Here is a 20,654-nt window from a genome sequence, read left to right as displayed (position 1 = left end):
TATTAACTGATAAGTTATTAACTTCAAACTTTCTGCATAATCACTCAGAGTTGAACTGCATGTGCATGTGACAAGAGCTGTATAACTCTTCTACCTTCGGCCACGAACTTAACAATCACCCCTGCTGTGGACACTTTCTGAAGGTCCAAGATCTGTTTGCTCCATGACCCCTGCACTAAGTGTGTAAATGTAGGAGGGGACTATGTTGAAAAATAAATGTGTTAGGTTTTCTAAAATTGACTCCTTCCACCTTAGGCCATAAATTTATCAAACACCTCTCATATAGTCCCAGACTCTTGAGTCCATGAATGTTGCAGAAATCTGTAGTCGATCACAATACAGCGAACACTGGGATGGCAGCACTGACTCCAGCTTGGGGGCTGTAAACATGCAACACCACGGCTTGAGGCCTAGTCCTTGCTATGACCAAGGCCACGCAGATTCCCCGCTGTACGCCAGTAAATAAATCAGTGAATCTGACTTGCAGTATTCCACATTAACAGTCTCCAACAGGGTCTTGCAATCACAAGAAAAGCGACTAAGACGATCACTTGCTGTTAGACTGCACACCTCCTTCGTGCACTGACTCCTCCGATGCAGGCAGCAGTCAACTTGTTGATGGGGCAGACCTACAGTACTTGAAGTTCTTAATGTTCAGCAGGGTCTTGTGATCGTAAAAAATACATTTTAAAAGGATAATGAACACCTTTGGGTTGACCCTGCAGAAGCAGCTACGATTGAAGATGTCACCATCTTACCGAAAGTTTACCAGTCTTTGTCATAGAGGTGGAAATTGACCGTCTTTATTATCAAGTGTATGAATCTAAGTGCAAGGCTGACTAAGAAGAAGTAGCTGGTTCAGCGAGAGACAGTGGTCACAAAGAAGAATGGAATTTTAGCAAGTTTATGAAGCTCGTGCCAAGAGCCAATTTTGGCACATCCAAGGAAAGATGCTCATTAAACTAAATGGTCGTCAGTGGGGTGGCTGGATTTTATCAAGCAAGCATCTATTATGAATCTTGTGAGTAACTGTGGAACTGATTTAGATTGCTACTTTAGGACTCTTAAAATAGTTTTGCACCACTTATTGATCAACTACTGGCAGTTCTTCAGGAAAGCCAAGTGCACCTATCTGAAGCAACCTGTAGATGCCAGTTCATGTGCCCATTTCCACTGGCATATTGAAGAGCTGAATGCATTCAGTAGCTCACCCTTTAGCTTTAAACCAGGATTGACTGATACTTGGACAAGAACCCCATCCACAATAATGGGGTTGTGGCGGCTCATTTCCTAGCGTATGCGAACCGACTCACAATTAGATAGCCTACGGGGGTTTGCGAGCACAGAGCTTTGGAGCCTCTTCGCCATGGGGGGGCCGGTTGACAGAGGCTTAAAAGTGAGGCTGAAGTTTTCGAATAAAGTTTTTCCTTCGACTGCAGTTACCAACTCCGTGTCGTAATTTTAGCGCTGCTTGTAGCACACCGCTACAATTGGTGACCCCGACGGTCCAAACGATTTTTGGACCAGAAATGACCGACGCCGCCTCTGTTCATGCGGTTTCGTTGAAACTGCCGGGTTTCTGGACACAGCGCCCGGACCTATGGTTCCAGCAAGCCGAAGCCCAATTCCACGTTCGCCAGATCACCTCAGAAGACACCCGCTACTACTACGTGGTGAGCTCCCTCGACCAGGACACAGCTGCCCAGGTCGCGGAGTTCGTACAGTCGCCCCCGGCAGACGGCAAGTACACGGAATTCAAAGCCCTGCTCCTCAGGACTTTCAGACTCTCACGGCGCGAGCGGGCTGCCCGTTTACTGCACCTGGATGGCTTGGGCGACAGACCTCCATCGGCTTTAATGAATGAGATGTTGTCTCTGGCCGAGGGACACACAGGCCTCATGTTTGAGCAGGCATTCCTGGAGCAGCTGCCCGAGGACATACGCCTGCTGCTGTCCGACGCGGATTTCAGTGACCCCCGGAAGGTGGCAGCCCGGGCGGACTTGTTGTGGAATGCCAAAAAGGTCCATCGCACAGATCTCCCAGCCACGCTCCCGGCAGCAATCCAGTCCAGGCCCGGCCGCAGAGCCCACTAACCCCCGGCCCAATGACCACTGGTGCTTCTACCACCAGCGGTGGGGCGCAGAAGCCCGCCGTTGCCGCCCGCCCTGCAAGTTCCCGGGAAACGCCAGGGCCAGCCGCCGCTGATGGCTACGGCGGCTGGCCATCGGGATAGCCTCCTGTATGTGTGGGATAGAAGGTCGGGACGCCGGTTTTTGGTCGATACTGGGGCTGAGATCAGCGTTTTACCTCCGACAAGTTCCGACCCCGCAGCAGGGCACCGGGTCCCCCCCTGAGGGCCGTGAATGGCAGCACAGTAAGGACCTATGGCACCCGTCAGGTGCAGCTACTGTTCGGCCCCAGCCAGTTCACGTGGGACTTCACACTGGCCGCCGTAGCCCAACCGCTTCTGGGTGCGGATTTTTTGCGAGCTCACAGCCTGCTGGTTGACCTGCCCAGGAAGAGACTGGTACACGCCGAGACCTTTCAGACGTTCTCCCTGGGCGCGGCCCAGTTGCCAGCCCCTCACCTCGGCTCCATCACGCTGTCCGACAACGACTTCACCAGGGTCCTGGCGGAGTTCCCGTCGGTTCTGGCACCGCAGTTCACAGCAGCCATGCCCAGGCACGGCGTACAGCACCACATCCCGACACAGGGACCACCCCTCCATGCCCGTGCTCGGCGGCTTCCCCCGGACAAGCTCCGACTGGTGAAGGAGGAGTTCCAGAGAATGGAGGAATTGGGGATCATCCGGCGGTCCGACAGCCCCTGGGCTTCCCCCCTGCACATGGTGCCCAAAGCGACGGGGGGCTGGAGACCGTGCGGCGACTACCGCAGGCTGAACGAGGCTACCACACCGGACCGCTACCCTGTGCCGCACATTCAGGACTTTGCGGCAAACCTGCACGGCGCCCGGATCTTCTCCAAGGTCGACCTTGTCCGAGGGTACCATCAAATCCCGATGCATCCTGACGACGTCCCCAAGACGGCTCTCATCACCCCGTTTGGCCTCTTCGAGTTCCTCCGCATGCCGTTCGGCCTGAAGAATGCCGCACAGACGTTCCAGCGGTTAATGGACGCGGTGGGACGGGACCTGGACTTCGCGTTCATCTATTTGGATGACATCCTCATAGCCAGCGGCAGTCGTCAGGAGCATCTGTCCCACCTCCGTCAACTCTGTACCCGACTGAGTGAGTACGGTCTTACAATCAACCCTGCCAAATGCCAGTTCGGACTTGATACCATTGACTTCCTGGGCCACAGGATTACTAAAGACGGGGCAACCCCTCTGCCCGCTAAGGTGGATGCGGTCCGCCACTTCCCCCGACCCACCACGATCAAAGGCCTTCAGGAATTCGTAGGTATGGTCAATTTCTACCGCCGCTTCCTCCCTTCAGCTGCCCGGATCATGCGCCCCCTGTTCGCCCTGATGTCGGGTCCGAGCAAGGACATTACCTGGGACGAGGAGTCCGCCGCCGCTTTCGTTCAAACGAAGGAAGCTTTGGCTGACGCCGCAATGCTAGTACATCCCAGAATGGACACCCCTACCGCCCTCACAGTGGACGCATCAAACACGGCAGTCGGTGGGGTGCTGGAGCAGCTCATCGCAGGTCGCTGGCAACCCCTGGCGTTTTTCAGCAAACACCTGCGGCCACCCGAGCTCAAGTACAGTGCTTTTGACCGGGAACTGTTGGCGCTCTACCTGGCAATCCGGCATTTCAGGTACTTCCTAGAAGGTCGGCCCTTCACCGCGTTCACGGACCACAAACCGCTTACCTTTGCGTTTACGAAAGCATCCGACCCCTGGTCATCCCGCCAGCAACGCCACCTGTCCTACATCTCTGAATACACAACGGATGTCCGGCACGTCTCGGGTAAGGACAATGTCGTGGCGGATGCGCTCTCTCGCCCTACCGTTCATGCCCTTTCCCAAGGGGTAGACTTTGAGGCACTGGCAGAGGCACAGCAGGTAGATGAGGAGATTCCGAGTTACAGGACTGCAGTCTCTGGTTTGCAGCTCCAGGACCTCCCCGTGGGCCCAGGTGAGAGGACCCTACTCTGTGACGTCGCCACCAGCCAGCCCTGTCCGGTCGTCCCCGCAGCCTGGCGGCGACGTGTTTTCGACTCCATTCATAACTTGGCGCATCCCTCCATCCGGACAACTGTCCGGATGGTTTCCAGCAGGTTCGTTTGGCACGGACTCCGCAAACAGGTCAGTGAATGGGCCAGGACGTGCATGCACTGCCAGACGGCCAAGGTTCAGCGGCACACCAAAGCCCCACCGCAGCAGTTCCATCCCGCCCACCGGCGTTTCGACCACATTCATGTGGATATTGTGGGCTCCCTGCCAGTGTCGCGCGGAGCGCGTTACCTCCTGACTATCGTGGACCGGTTCACAAGATGGCCAGAGGCGGTCCCGCTCACCGACACCACCTCCGAATCTTGCGCCCGAGCCCTGATCACCACCTGGATATCCCGCTTTGGTGTACCAGCCCACATTACCTCCGACAGAGGCGCCCAGTTCACCTCCAGCCTGTGGTCAGCTATGGCCAGCCTTTTGGGGACTCAGCTGCACCACACCACTGCCTACCACCCACAGTCGAACGGGCTAGTGGAGCGTTTCCACCGTCACCTGAAGTCGGCCCTCATGGCCCGCCTGCGAGGAGCCAACTGGACGGACGAGCTTCCCTGGGTCCTTCTCGGCATCCGCACAGCGCCCAAGGACGACCTGCACGCCTCGTCGGCCGAGTTGGTATACGGCGCGCCCCTGGCCGTCCCCGGGGAGTTCCTACCAGCCCCAAGGGGGCAAGAGGAAGCTCCCGCAGCAGTCCTGGGCAGACTTCGCGAGAAGCTCGGTAACCTGGCCCCCATACCCACTTCACAGCATGGGCGGCACCCGACCTGCGTACCCAAAGACCTACGGAACTGCAAGTTTGTGTTTGTACGAAGGGGCGGGCATCGGCCACCGCTGCAGCGGCCATACGAGGGGCCGTTTACGGTGCTCCGGAACAACGGGTCCACGTTCGTGCTGGACGTTGGGGGGAAGGAGGAGGTTTTCACGGTGGACCGCCTCAAGCCGGCCCATGTGGACCTGGCGCAACCGGCCGAGTTTCCGGCGCAGAGGCGCAGAGGCCGACCTCCCAAGCAGGTTCTGGCCCAGGCTGTGGACATTGGGGGGTGTATCGCCGGTTCTGGGGGGGGGGTTATGTGGCGGCTCATTTCCTAGCGTATGCGAACCGACTCACAATTAGATAGCCTACGGGGGTTTGCGAGCACAGAGCTTTGGAGCCTCTTCGCCATGGGGGGCCGGTTGACAGAGGCTTAAAAGTGAGGCTGAAGTTTTCGAATAAAGTTTTTCCTTCGACTGCAGTTACCGACTCCGTGTCGTAATTTTAGCGCTGCTTGTAGCACACCGCTACAGGGTCATTATTTCTACAAAAAAGTTAAAGGCAGGTTTCTGTTTGAATTATTTTACTTGTAAAAATGTAAAATTAAAGTAAATGATTATTGATGATTATTTTAGTATTTTCAATTGTGTTTATTATTTCATTAGTTTTTATTTAAAGCTATTTGAATACATTATAGATGAATCAGTTTTAATAGATACTCAAAAACTCTGCAAACTCTTTGAAGTCTTTTATTGCTTAAGATTGATGATAAATTTTAGAAATAGGATACCAAATGTGTAAAAATGTTAAATCATTGAAAATATAACTAAACATAAATGGCTTAAACCATTAAAATAAAGCAAAATATTATCCTTCCATTAAACCTATTTACTCTTTGTACTTAATTGAAATCAGCGGAATCTCAGACCAAGCATAAGACCTGAGATTGTACTTGCTACCCTATCCAAACACTGTGGTATAGTTTTGAGTATTCCCAGTGAGACTTGGTTATGTTGTCGGACTCCATGTGGAAACCACCGGCAGACTGAAAGAAAAAGAAGCTGCTTTTCTGATCTTTTTGGTCTGTATCTTGCAGATTTGGACAATGTAGTTTAAATTGAGTTAGCTGATCTCAACTACGGCTATAGTAAAGCATTAGAATTGGTTCCAGTGATTCCAGTAAAGAGGAAGAAATGATCAGCTATGCTTGTTTTAAATTGCTTTCTGATGAACGTTACAGAAGCCTTTGCATGTTGACATCCAGGAAGGGGAATAATTTTGATTAGCTTTTTACTTTTGTCACTTGCCCCTTTCATCTCTTTTCCTAATTACGTCACTACCACAATCCATGTAACCAGGATCTGTTAGAAGGCTAGCAGCATTATGTTGAGTTATTGCACTTGCTAAGTTATGAGGGCGATCATCAAACAGTTGTAAAATGTTATGCAACGTTATTCACTGTCTTCAGAAAAAATGAAGGAGGGAAGCAAACTATGTTCTTTCTGGACAAATTTGTGAATGAGTTTATAATGCCTTACCTTTTTTTGTTTTAATAGCATTTTGGAATAGTATAAAGAAAATTTGTAAGAATGAATGAATTTTACGTAGTTTAGCTATTGATAAAGAGCCACTAAAATTCATTGGAAATGTGTATGATTTATTTTAAAATCTAGTAGATGGGTTAGTAGATTTGTATAAAATATCTGTTGTATCAATATGGAAATAAAATGTTCATACGAAAACATCAATCAAGAATTGACCTGTCATATTCTCATTTAACGATCCATTTAAGTCAAAGGAAAAGAGGAGCAATTTACTTTAACATCTTGTCAGCGGACTTGCATTAAATATGACAAAATAGTGGTATCAAACTAATTGTGATTTGTAACTCCTGATCTGGTGAGGATCTTTATATAAATGCTAATAAAAATAGTCTTGCTTATGGACATGAATCTTTTTATTGCTACATCAGAAAATGTGATTTTGTGATTACAGGTATCTATAGGGAGCTCTGTTTAAAAACTGTAAAGAACCAATATGAATGTGAGGTACAGGCTGCATTCCAACACTGGGAGGTAAGCAGTAATTATCAGTCACAGGCACTCAAGCTGTTGCAGAGGGTCACTGTTTGAAGAGGAGGTTCTTACCTTGTGTATCTGGTGCCTTTGCTATTTCCTGATTCAGCATCAAGTGGTTTGATTTGTAGAGTTGTTAGATGTATTTTTAAATCCCATTTAACATTGAGCTGATATATAAGACATGATAATATGAAAACAACGATTGTTCTCCAGTAATACTAGAGACACAGACTAGATAACTAGGGCAGATTTTCTTTTCTGAAGAAAATAAGTAAACCAATTGTCATTGCAAAACAATTAGCTGGCATTTTTGTGACTCTTACTGATGTAGATTTTTTAATAAGGTCAATTTCATAGTCTTAAACTGTCACAATGTGGTACTTTTTTGGATTAGCATTCCAGTAATGAAATACTTCACCACCATATCCAGCTAGCATTGGCAGGAGTGATTGCCTCCTGAACTCTGTGAAGAATAAGTTTTGTTTTCATACCATTTTCATGTATTATTGAAAATAGCATTTTAAAACAGGGTATTCAGGAGGCTTTACCAACAGTAGTTTAATATTTTAGCTTCACAATGTGTAACTTAATAACTGGCATGCATCCTTGGCGTCAAGCCATATGACAAATTATTGCACAATGTGAAGGACAGAAGAGCATTTGGTGGGTAGCACCAAGAACACCTAAAAATGAGGTGCCATCGTGGTGCAGCCACATCACAGGACTAAATTACAGTCTCAACATGTTTACTCATCAATATTGGTAGGTAATCATCCAGAGAAGGAGTATATTCTCATAACAAGTCACAGAATCAAAAAAAATTTTGGTGTATAAGAAGGCCTAATGCCAATCAGGACCCTTCTGGGTAAAACAGTTGTCCAGGTTAAGCTATTGGGCTGTAGCATTATGGTAACTGGTTCATATTCAAGTCCTTTTTAAATATGATGCAGGTTTATAACTGCATTATACTTCTAGGCTTTTAGTGCCCTCTAGGAGAAAATACATTTTCCTTGACACACTGCTAATCTTTCTCCTAAATTGATGAGTGTAATTCTTTCATTTTATGTTAACAGAGCCTGGTTTGTGAATACAGAAATTGTTGATGAAATATTTACAAATGTTTTCAGTCTTTCTCGTGATAGAATGTAAATTGGTGATGGTACATTAAGGAATGATGGAAATACAGCAGGCCCTGATCAAATTTGAGCTATATTACAGGGGTACCTTTTATCTAAAACTATTCCCTGGCCTTAGTTTTTTTTTCCAATACACAATTGCAAGAAAAAGTTTGTGAACCCTTTGCAATTACCTGGTTTTCTGCATTAATTACTTGTAAAATGTGGTCTGATCTTCATCTAAGTCACAATAATAGTCGATCACAATCTGCCTAAACTAAAAACACACAAACAATTGTACTTTTCATGTCTTTGTTGAACTCATTGTTCAATCATTCACAGTCCAAGCTGGAAAAAGTATGTGAACTCTTGTATTTAATAATTGGTAGAACCTCCTTTAACAGTAGTAACCTCCACCAAGCACTTCCTGTAGCTGCTGATCAGACTTGCACAACAGCAAGGAGGAATCTTAGACCATTCCTCCAGTCAGAAGTGTTTAAGTTCATCAATATTTCTAGGATATCTTGCATGAACAGTCCTCTTCAGGTCATGCCACAATGTCTCGATTGGGTTAAGGTCAAGACTCTGATTTGGCCATTCCAAAACACAAATTTTCTTCTCTTTATACTATCCTGTTGTTGAATTACTTGTGTTTCTGATCATTGTCTTGTACATTATCCAACTTCTATTAAGCCTCAGGTGACAGACAGTTAAAATGTCTTGATACAATTTTGAATTCATTGTTCCCTGAGGCAGCAAAGCAGCCCTAAACTATGATACTCTGTCCACCATGCTTCACAGTTGGGATGAGGTTTTGGTGTTGGTGTGCAGTGCCCTTTTTCCTCCAAATATAGTGGTGTGCATTTCTGCCAAAAGAAGTTCAATTTTTGTCTCATTTGTCCACAGAACATTATCCCAGAAGCGTTGTGGAACACATAGGTGGTCTTTTGCAAACATGAAACGTGCAACAAAGTTTGTTTTGGAAAGCAGTAGTTTCCTCTATGGTGTCCTTCCACGAACATCATTCTTGTTCAGTGTTTTTCTTATAGTGGACATATGAACAGAGACTTCAGCAAGTTCTAGAGATTTTTGCAGGTCTTTTGCTGTTACCTTTGGGGTCTTTTTCACCTCCTTCAGCATTCATTGATTGGAACACTTGGCACCAAATAGCTTTTGTAGAAGGCTTTACCCCAAAGGTTCACATAGTTTTTTGAACCTAGACTGTGATTGTTTTTAAATGGTGTACTCAGTATTGATGAGAAGTATAATTGTTAGAGTGTTATTAGTTAAGGCAGATTGTGATTGTATTGTGACTTAGGTGAAGATCAGACCACATTTTATGAGTAATTAATGTAGAAAGCTAGGTTATTGCAAAGGGTTCACAAACGTTTTCTTACAACTGTACTAGTCCATCCCCAATTAATGTGGGAAATTAGCTAGCCATATCCTTTTTACAAGGGCAGCATGCGTCTTCCCTATTTAACCACTGCTCTTTCATCCTGCACTGTCAGTTATTACAAAAGCAATGGAAGAGCACTATCAAGAATACTTGCTTAGCAATAACCTCCTCCACAATGTAGTCTAGATTCCATGGGGATAAATTTGAGCTACACACCTCATTTCAAACTTTAGCCTAAACATGGACTTCAGCTGAATTCCTGAGCAGAGCAGAAAGTGACTGACTTGACATAATATGGCATTTGATTGAAAAGATGCCATGGAAGAAGGTAATGGAGATCAAAGGGAAAATTTTCAATAACGACGTAACTTCTTTCATAAAAAAAATTGTGATTGTTAGAAATTCAGCTTAAAACAGTTCAGCCTGGTAATACGGTGGATTCCAGTTAATTTGTCCATTGGTTAATCAAGATAACCGCATATTTGGGACACTCTTAGAGTCATAGAGTCTCAGAACACTACAACACAGAAATAGGCTTTTTGTCCCATCTAGTCCATGCTGAACCATTAATCTACCTATTCTCATCAGCCTACACCCAGTCCATAGTCCTCTATACTGCTTCCATCCAAGTACCAACCCAAATATTGAAATTGAATCCACACTTGCCACTTGCACTTGCGCCACCCTCTGACTGAAGTTGTTCCCTCTCATGTTCCCTTTAATCATTTTGTTTTTCATCCTTAATCCATTACCACTAGTTGTAGTCTCACCCAACCTCAATGGAAAAAGCCTAACAGACTATTGCCAAACAGTTCCTAGCTAGCATCAGTCACCTGAACATTTGTGGCTGTTAGACATTACACTGTGCTTTTTTAAATAGCATTACTTGTTTGTCTTTGTGTTCAAGAAGTAGTGTTCTTTGTCACTGATAGTTGGTAAGAAATAAGACAATTTAGAATTGTATTGCTCACTGCGGTTTCAGGCATTTAAGCTTGGAGATGCCAGAAAAGCCGGGAGTGAAAGTGAAATGATTTCACTACTTCAACAAGTTAGGAAGTATGAGGAATTTGCAGGTATCAACAATCTTCTTGAATGTTACAATGAAAATGAAGTTTAGAGGCTGAAATTAGTCTGAAGGTAGCCCATCATCTGCATTAGGTGTCTGCGTCAATTTTGTTAACAGCTAATCAAAAGAACACAGCATCGTGCTGGTTGTCCATCATATGTGACAATGACAGCCAAACCTGTGTGGGAGAGTTTTTAATAGTGGAAAGGCCATTGCACTGGGACTAGTCCATTCTCTCAACTGCGAAAGTCCAGGTCCAGTGGTACAAGCAGTCGTCACAAACTGGGGTCTTCATTGTTTGCAGTGGATAGCTATGACTGCTTCTGTACCTTATCATGCCTTTTGCTCTCCACGAAGTGTTGCAGAACTGCCACCTTGGCCATTGGATCTCACTGATGATTTCATCCGCCCAGTCCACTGGAGCTAACTTCAAACGCTAGGCCAGGCATGTCCCTATTTCACTTAAGTATGAAAACTGCTGGCTACCTTCACATTGTTAGCTGGCCTGTCAAAGCAGTGTACCAGGGTGTGGCTGCTGTTACATACAAACAGCTACTTTGAGTCACAGGTGAGAGCTGATTGTCCAATGGGGACCAAAGGTAAGTGAGCTGCTCCAGAAACCCCTTCACCAAAGTTGCTATGCCTTCCTCTTGCTCCTCTGGACACCCCTGGATGAATTTCTCCATTGATAACTATTAGTAGCATTAGTTAATTTTAATTTGTTCTGTATTTCATTTAAATTCATTACTTGATGAATGGTAGTTTGTCTTTTTTGTACCTTTTTAAACTATTTCCATGAAACTTCGGCTAATTCAGACAGCCGCTTAATTGGGCTCAAATGTACAGGTTCCAATGTGTCCCAATTAACTGTATTGTAGGAACTTATGCAAACTATAGCCAGTTGTCTTCAATGGCTTCAATAATGACCTTCTTTCATTATTTTTTTTAGAAGTAGGGCTGATCACTGACTGCTTTATTTTGAGCTGAGAAGTGTCAAGCATCATTTGTGAAAAACAAATGTCAGAGAATTACTGCCTCTAAGAAGGAAGTATAACTGCTTCCTCTTGACAATCAGTTGTAGGGACCCTGCCAGGAAGATCATGGGAGGTTGGTGATGGAGTGGCTGGTGTCATTAACCCAAAATTAAAATAGAACATCCACACACATATCATTATTACTGAAATAGTAGAGAGAATGAGCATTTTGAACTAAAAGGCTTGACTTCTTCACTCCATAACACCTGCAGAATGAGTCAGGGATGTATTTGAAATACTTCCTATTTATCTGAAGGGATGTAGATTTAGCATCAGGTGAGTTTAACAATTTTCAGGTCAGAGCAGTCCATTTGATTGACATGGAATCCCATGTAAAACATTCCACTCTTCTACCATTGGTATGTTGTGTATTATCCAGAAGATGAGCTGTGCCAGATCATCAAGTCCCTTTTAGTAACACTTGTGATGAATTGTAGTGAATTCCAACACCTGGATGGCATGACCAGTAAGTACATCATAATATAGAAATAGAACAGTACTGTACAGGAATGTTGTGACAACCTAACTAATCCCCTCAGCTTACACAATGTGCATATCCTTCCATCTTCCATACATTTATATGATAGGTAGATACTTTATTGATCCCAAAGAAAATTACAGTGTCACAGTAGCATTACAAGTACACAGATATAAATATTAGAACAGAAGTAGAAAAAATAAAAAGTAAATTAACTCAAACAGTCTAACAGGAGGGATCATCACTTCCTCGTCTATAGGTTGACTTATTATAGAGTAAGAATGACTTCAGATAGTGCTCTTTGGAGCAGCGCATTTGTCTTGATCTATTACTGAAACTGCTCCTCTGTTAAGTCAATGCTCTTTTAAGAGACCCATCACAACCACCTCCTTTACTTCAAATACCCCAGCATATTAATACACTAGGCACTGATCTCCATATCCTCCACATCCTTCTCTTTGGTAAATATTGAAGTTAAGTGCTCATTAAGAATCTTGCCCACATCCTCCAGGTACAAGCAGATGTGCCCGCCTTTATCCCTGAGTGGTCCTACCCTATCCTCTTGCTCTTTATGTAAGTACAGAATACTTGAGATTCTCTTTAATCCTACTTGCCAAAGACTTTTCATGGCCCCTCCTGGCTTTCCTAATTCCTTTCCTGAGTTCTTTTCTGGCTTCTTTATAATCCTCAAGGGCTTTGTTTGATTCTAGCTTCCTAAGCCTTACATACTTTTCCTTTTTCTTCTTGACTAAATTCATTATCTCTCTTGCCAGGTTCTCTCATCTTGCCATTCTTGTCCTTTCTTCTGACTGGAACATCTCCGTTCTGTACACTATGCAGTTGGTCTTTAAGCACCTTCCACATATCAGATGTGGACTTGCCCAAAAACAACTGTTCCTCATTGCCGCCTAATGCTCGTATAATTTTGCCCTGCTCCAATTTAATACTCTCCAGGAAGGTCCATACTTTCTAATGCTAACATAAAACTTAAGGAGTTGTGGCCACTGTTCTCTAACTGCTCCCCCATCGAAAGGTCAGTCCCCTGACCAGGCTCGTTACCCAATGCCAGGTCTAGTACAACCCCACCTCTTGTTGGGCTATCTAGATATTAGGTTAACAAACACTCCTGGACGCTCCTAACAAATTCTGCCCCATCTAAACCTCTGCACTCAGAAGGTCCCAATTTACATTAAGGAAGTTGAAGTTCACCATGACAACAGCCCTATTGTTTTTCCAACTTGTTGCACCTTATCCGTTTTTGAGTTCTACCTATATAGTGGACGACTCCTCCATTATGTCCACTCTTAAGTGCAGCTGTAATATCGTCCCTGATTAGTAGTGCAACACCCCTGCTCCCATTTTTCACCTCCCTCTAACTTATATAAGACATTGAAACTCTGGGACATTAAGCACCCATTCCTGTCTCTGTAATGGCCACAGCATCACTTCCATCTACTGATAGAATTCAATAATATAATACAATCCGCCCTGCAGTTTGAGAGGCAGAAGCTAAAATCAGACATATTATTATAGTGGAGTAAATGGAACTACAGAGGCATGAGAGAAGCGCTGGCTGAAGTTGATTAAAAGGGGACACAAGCAGGGATAAGGGGAGAACACAGTGGCTGGAGTTTCTGGGAACCATTCAGAAGGCACAGGATCAATTTATACCAAAAGAGGAGTAGTATTCTAAAGGGGGGATGAGGTAAATGTGGCTGACAAGCAAGTCAAAGTATAAAAGCAAAAGGGAGATCAAAAAGTCAAGCAAAAATTAGTGGGAAGCTTTTAAAAACCAAGAGAAGGCAATTAAAAGAGCAATAAGAAAAGATAAAATATGAAGATAAGCTAGCCAAAAATATAAAAGAGAATACCGAAAGTTTTTCCATATAAATAAGTAAAAGGGAGGCAAGAGTGGATATTGGACTGTTGGAAAATTATGCTGGAGAGGTGGTGATGGCGTACAAAGAAATGGCAGACGAACTTGGTGAGAACGTTGCATCAGTCTTCACTGTGGAAAATACCAACAGTATGCCTGAAATTTGAGAGTGGCAAGAGGCAAAAGTGGATGTAGTTGCCATTACTAAGGAGTAGGTGCTCGAGAAGCTAAAAAGTCTGAAGGTAGATTAGTAATCTAGACCAGATGGACTAGGCCAGATGGTTCTGAATGAGGTAGCTGAAGAGATTGTAGAGGCATTAACAATGATCTTTCAAGAATGATGCGATTCTGGAATGATTCCGAAGGATGGGAAAATTGCAAATTTCACTCCACTCTTCAAGAAGGAGTCACAAAACGTAAAACTTGAAGAAAGGAAATTATAGGCCAGTTAGCTTGATTTCATTGATTCCAACATCTTTCCAACTAGTTATTAAGGATGATATTTGGGGGTACTTGGAAGCACATGAAAAATAGGCTGAAGTCAGCATGGTTTCCTTAAGGGGAAATCTTGCTTGATAAATCTGATTTGAAGAAATAACAGGCAGGAGAGACAAAGGAGAGTCAGTAGATGTTGTTTTAGTTGGATTTTCAGGCCTTTGACAAGGTGCCACACATGAGGCTGCTAAACAAGTTATGATCCCATGGTATTACAGTAAAGCATGGATAGAAGATTGACTGGCAGAAGGCAAAGAGTGGGAATAAAGGAGGCCTTTTCTGGTTGGCTGCCAGTGACTTGTGGTCGAGGAAGGAGGGAATCTGCAGAAGGACTTGAACAGATTCGGAGAATGGGCAAAGAAGTGACGGATGGAATACAATGTAGGGAGGTGTATGATGTATGGTCATGCACTTTGGAAGAAGGAATAAAGCATAGACTGTTTTCTAAGTGGGGAGGAAATTAAGAAATCAGAGGTGCAAAGGGACTTAGAAGTCCTTGTGCAGAATTCCCTATATGTTAACTTGCAAGTTGAGTAAGGAATACAAATGCTATGTTAGCATTCATTTTGAACAATCTAGAATATAAAAGCAAGGATGTAATGCTAAGGTTTTATAAAGCATCAGTCAGACCACATTGTGCGAAATTTTGGGTCCCTCATCTAAGAAAGAATGTACTGGCATTGGAGAGGGTCCAGAGGAGGTTCATAAGAATGATCCTGGGAGTGAACAGTTTAATGTATAAGGAATGTTTAATGGTTTTGTGCTTATACTCACTGGAGTTTATAAGAATGGGGGGGGGGGTATCTAATTGAAATCTATTAAATATTGAAAGGCCTAGATAGAGTGGATGTGCAGAGGATGTTTCCTATGGTGGAGAAATCTGGGACGGGGGGGGGGGGCATTGTTTCAGAATACAAAGATGTCCCTTTAGAACAGAGAAGAGGATGAATTTCTTTAGCCAGAGGTGGTAAATTTGTGGAATTCATTGCCAGCGATGTGGAGGCCAGGTCATTGGGTATATTCAGTGCGGAAGATGGAAGGTTCTTGATTTGTAGATATCAAAGGTTTTGGGGAGATGGTAGGAGAATGGGATTGACAGAGTTAAATCAGCCATATTGAAATGGCAAAGCAGACTTGGAGGTTCAAGTCTGCTTTGCCATTGTGTCTTATGTTGTTACTGTTCTGCTCTTGTGTCTTAAGTTTTATGGTCTTACATGGGAATGCACTCCAGGTTCACTCCATCCCAAGCATCATCAGGCCTAACTCATTGTTTGGTCACATAACATAAAATTTGCATCTCCCATTTTGATAATATTATGTACTGCTTTAATAACAGATTGGAATAGTTCAAAAAGGACTATCACTTTTTCAACATAATAAATACCAGCCTATGTATGCACATCCTGAAAATAAATGAAGGGAGAAAAATAGTTATGTATTAAATAAAATCATTGTAATTATCACATATATATATTGTTTTGCTTCCTAGAGTGAGAAGTTGCTTCTATATGATACTGTACAGAGTGAACTGGAGGAGAGAATACGGAGACTTGAAGAAGATAGGCACAGCATTGATATCACATCAGGTATATCAGCTTTCAGTTTAAACTCAATTTATTTAATGCAGGTTTTAAGAATGTAAATAATATTTAAGTTAATCCTACATCTGAACTCTTGGTTTGTAGTCTTTTAAGTCAAGACACCTGAAACATTCATCCAAATATCTTTCAAGAAAAAATAGATTTCTGCTTTCATTATGCTTTTGTACAGTGAATTCTGGTCTCTCTGATCTTTGCACCTACAACCTAAAATCTGCATCTCATAGTTATTGACCTTGCTGCTCTACAATATAAGGTATCCTATTTTCCTGCCTGAGTTTCTCATAATCTAAAATGCAAAAAATTTCCCCTACAGCTTTGTTCTAAAGAAAATTGTAGACTAGCCAATTTTTCCTGGTAACTAATTTTTTCCAGGCATGGCAACAATCTCAGTAATCTCTCTGGCACTCTTTCTCTAGTGCTAATACATTCTTTCTGTAATGTGTTGATGTAACTCATACCTAATATGAAACCATGGCCCAACTGTAGTTTTTCATGATTCTAGCACAAACACCATCCCTCTCTCTCCCACCTCGTTACGACTAAAACAGAAAATCAAGTGTCCTATTTGTTGTTTTCTCCATGTCTAGCCACCGTCACTTTCCTCAGCTGTTCTCCTGAGGTTCCTCTGTTTCTGTACACTTCTTGGTTTCCCACCATGCTCCCCCTCAATTACTTTCACTCAATTATCCTACTCTCCCATTACTTTCTTTCTCATTGTCAATCACTTTGTCAGTTTAGTATCATCTGTAAGCTGCCCTTATTTTCAAGTCTCAAGTCATTGATTAAATACCACTAAAAGCAAGGAATCTAGAACTTTCCCTCGCAGTGCCCAGTGCATGCTTCTGCTAGTCTCTGAATCTAATCTGGTTTTCACTTGCAGAAGTTATTTTTCAAAGTACTATTTTTACTTTTTTGGTCAGTTTGATTCTTTTGTTTGGGGGGGGGGGGGAAGTACACATGAAATAACGTGCCAATTTTTCTACAGCCAAATTTCTGTGATATTTTTGGTTCCTTTTAATTTGCCAATGTATCACAATGAAGATTCTGCAGGTGGGAAAAGAGAGGGGAGAGAGGGAAATAAGCTAATAATTGTTGAAGTGCACAGGGTAACATCATACTTTTGCCACGGGCTAGATATAGAGGGAGTTGGAGGATTTGTGTGGGGAGAAAAGAATAAATTCCAACTTTTTTAAAGACCAATGGTAAAGGTTCTAGTTTTGAGGGCTGTGACTAGCATAATGGGAAATTAATGAGAGGGAGGAACAGTGGACCTCATGAGACATACGATGCTTTCCTAGCTGCAGTGTCAACTTCTATATCAGGACTAATAGAATCAAAGGAGTCAACAGGATAAGCAATCCCAAGCTGCAGCAATGATCTTTTACAATTATGAGCAAGGAAGAAAACCAAGCGCTTGATGTTAGAGGAACCGAAAGAGAAAGAAGATGTGTGAGATTTGGATTACCACCAGGCCAATGAAGAAAAGAAAATGTTCAAACATGATTGCACTTAGAATTTTTCTTTAAATGGTTAATTCCTTTGATTAAATATCCTATACATTATAACTTGTGTCTTTCAGAGTTATGGAATGATGAACTACAATCCAGAAAAAACAAGAGGAAAGATCCATTTAGTCCAGACAAAAAGAAAAAGCCTGTAGTTGTCTCTGATATCCTTTTAATTTTTTTTGTTCATCTTCACAACAAATCATGTACAACAGAAAAGGTAATGGGGTATAGTTGAGAAGTATTTTATTAACTGCCATCACTTTATAGAAAATAGTAACTTTGCAGAGCTTCTTTTAAATTGAATGCATGTAATTTATTTTGTAGTTATGATCTATGGTATTGGAAATTCCAATAAAAACATCTTTGTCTTTTTGAAAAATAATAATTTTATGTAATATTACCTTGAAAGATTTCTCATTCCAACTATTTGGTGACTATTTGGCTTTGAATATGTTGGAGAAAATTGTATTTTCAGATTTTGGAAATTTCCTTAACTATCAAACGTCCTTATGTAGTTTACATGTTACAAGACCTTGATATTCTTGAAGACTGGACAACAATTAGGAAAGTATGTTTCAGTATATGATGTGCCCTTGATACTTTTTTCACTTTGAAAGGTATTAACCTCTACTTCTAAATGACAGGGCATGTAAGCAGGATTTGTTTTTAAACCAGTTATTCTGCAGAAGCTACGTATGTTGCTATTTTAAACTCAAGACCTGGCGATGTAACTAGAACAGATTGTGTAGTGAAAAATTCTGGAAAAATATTTTCTTCTGTGGTTCTCTATACGGTTGTTTTATATCTAATTAAATAAGCCATTTATAGAATTACACAGTCACAATATAGCCCAGCTCCAGATATAGAACTGGTTCTTTTTTTTCCAACTTTGTGGCAGTCGAAAAATACACAAAAATCACTTAGTATGGTAACCACATATTCACAGTATTGTAATGAATTTCATCAAAAATGCATAAGACTGAAAAGAAAGAACAATTGCTCTGAAGTGGAAAAAAAGAGAGAGGAAACTAATTCTGTCGCTCATAGGAACGAAACATCTATATATGTGGGACTTCTAAAATTGGTAGTATAATAGAAGCCCTTTCTTGTATGTGGGTGTCCAAAACTTTTGCATTCATAACCCAGAGACAGCCTGTACCATTCAAAATATTTTGCATTAATCATTTAAACTCAGTTCATTACAAAATGATGCTCCAGGTGGGAATAAAATAAGACAGTAATATTTTGATGGAATGAATTGCTGTTGTTGGAGCCAGTGATGCTTGAGCAGTTTAGGGAAAATATCTTCCTAAGCTACTGTCTAGGAACAACACACACAAAGTACTGGAGGCACTTGGCAGGCCAGGCAGCATCTATGGAAACGAGTGACTATTTACTCTTTTCCACAGACACTGTCTGGCCTGCCGAGTTCCCCTAGCATTTTGTGTGTGTTGCTTGAATTTCCAGTTTTGTAGATTTTCTTGTGTCTTTCTAGGAACAATATTTTTCTGTATGGTAGATGATTAACACATCTTTTGTATGGAGCATTGGCTATCGTGAGGCAGCCATAACTGACCTATAACTATTTCCCCAGTAATGTGCATTGTACACTAGAGCATTTTAGTAAGTGGAAACTATTGTCTTTCATGTGGCTTCAATAAATTATGCCCTGGATACTAATCTTTTTTTCTTCTGTCTTAACCATGTATTTTTCTTTGAAGTTTAATCTAATTTCTTAACTTTGTCATTGTTTGTAAAAATCCTTTAATGGAAAAATGCGTTAATATATTCTTTGCTAAATTGACAATGGCGGAGGGGAGTCGCCAGTCTTCATGTAATTTGTTCTAATGTTTTTGTTATTGCCAGCATTTATATTTTTAAATATTTTTTCTGTCAATTTGATGTTAAGGTTTCAAATTTTCTATCTGAAGTCTTCAAATTTAAGAAGTCAACATATATGTACATTTGTATGGGCAGTTTATTTGTCTTAGGCATGGCTTGAATCAAACACTGTGAGGCAGAGATTTCAGGGGTTTCAAAGCAAGAAGGTGAGAGGGAGAGAAAAAGAATTAGAGATAATCAGAAAACTGGAAATTTTCTTTATATATTAATGCTTCTAACATCTGCTTGATTGAGCAAATTTATTAAGAGAAATATAGTTTTATAATAAAAACTGGAAATACCCAGCAGTTCCAGCAGAATTTGCAGATAAACTTTCTATCTCTGAAGATAGCCACTTTGTGTACTATTAATGCCCCTCCTCCCCTTCTTACCCCATCCCTGACATATTTAGTTGTTTGCCTGTTCTCCATCTCCCTCTGGTGCTCCCCCCCCCCCTCCTTTCTTTCTCCTGAGGCCTCCCATCCCATGATCCTTTCTCTTCTCCAGCTCTGTATCACTTTTGCCAATCACCTTTCCAGCTCTTAGCTTCATCCCACCCCCTCCGGTCTTCTCCTATCATTTTGCATTTCCCCTCCCTCCACTACTTTCAAATATCTTACTAATTTTCCTTTTGGTTAGTCCTGACGAAGGGTCTCGGCCAGAAAAGTCGACAGCGCTTCTCCCTATAGATGCTGCCTGGCCTGCTGTGTTCCACCAGCATTTTGTGTGTGTTGTGTACTATTTACCTGTGATGGCAAGGCAAGGTCATGTTTATACTTCCCCTGATCATTACTTCACCTATGTCCTGATATTATGCTGATATGCCCTTGTGTGTGTCCCTGATTTGAGTGGTTTGAAAAATTAGCTCATAGTCTGGGCATTCTTTTTTTCCGTATGCACATGGATGTAATTATGGAGAAAGCTAGAGTTAGCACTATGAATGTTTAGGTCTACTGTCAATATTGCAGCATTTTCAAATATATTCTAGATATAAATTACTTCATTCCATTTCATTGAAAAAACCACAAGGGACACCAAGATAATAGATTGCAAAATGAAAACATTCTGAAGAATTTCAGATATTTTATCTGGTGGCATTGGATACCATATTCAGGTGCATATGATGGTATCTAAAGCTCGCAATGTTAAGCTATGTGCTGGTTGATTCGCTCAAGTT

The 20,654-nt window shown here is 42.5% G+C and overlaps 1 protein-coding gene across 2 annotated transcripts in view; it reads left to right on the top strand.

The window, feature by feature from the left end:
• brms1la (BRMS1 like transcriptional repressor a) overlaps nt 1-20,654 on the top strand; it is a 46,800-nt gene that overhangs the window by 21,468 nt on the left and 4,678 nt on the right. The window contains exons 4-7 of one of the 2 annotated variants that reach the window (XM_059956685.1): nt 6,942-7,021; nt 15,977-16,073; nt 17,668-17,757; nt 18,100-18,164. In XM_059956685.1, the coding sequence (XP_059812668.1) occupies nt 6,942-7,021; nt 15,977-16,073; nt 17,668-17,757; nt 18,100-18,164 (332 nt within the window). Of the gene's footprint in view, nt 1-6,941; nt 7,022-15,976; nt 16,074-17,667; nt 17,814-18,099; nt 18,165-20,654 lie in introns of both variants that reach the window. The other variant, XM_059956691.1, reaches the window with a different exon arrangement.

The sequence above is a fragment of the Hypanus sabinus genome, chromosome 2 (assembly GCF_030144855.1).
Source record: "Hypanus sabinus isolate sHypSab1 chromosome 2, sHypSab1.hap1, whole genome shotgun sequence".
In the NCBI taxonomy this organism is placed as follows: domain Eukaryota; kingdom Metazoa; phylum Chordata; class Chondrichthyes; order Myliobatiformes; family Dasyatidae; genus Hypanus; species Hypanus sabinus.
Note: the sequence above shows the minus strand (reverse complement) of the source record. Positions and strands in the feature narration are given on the sequence as shown.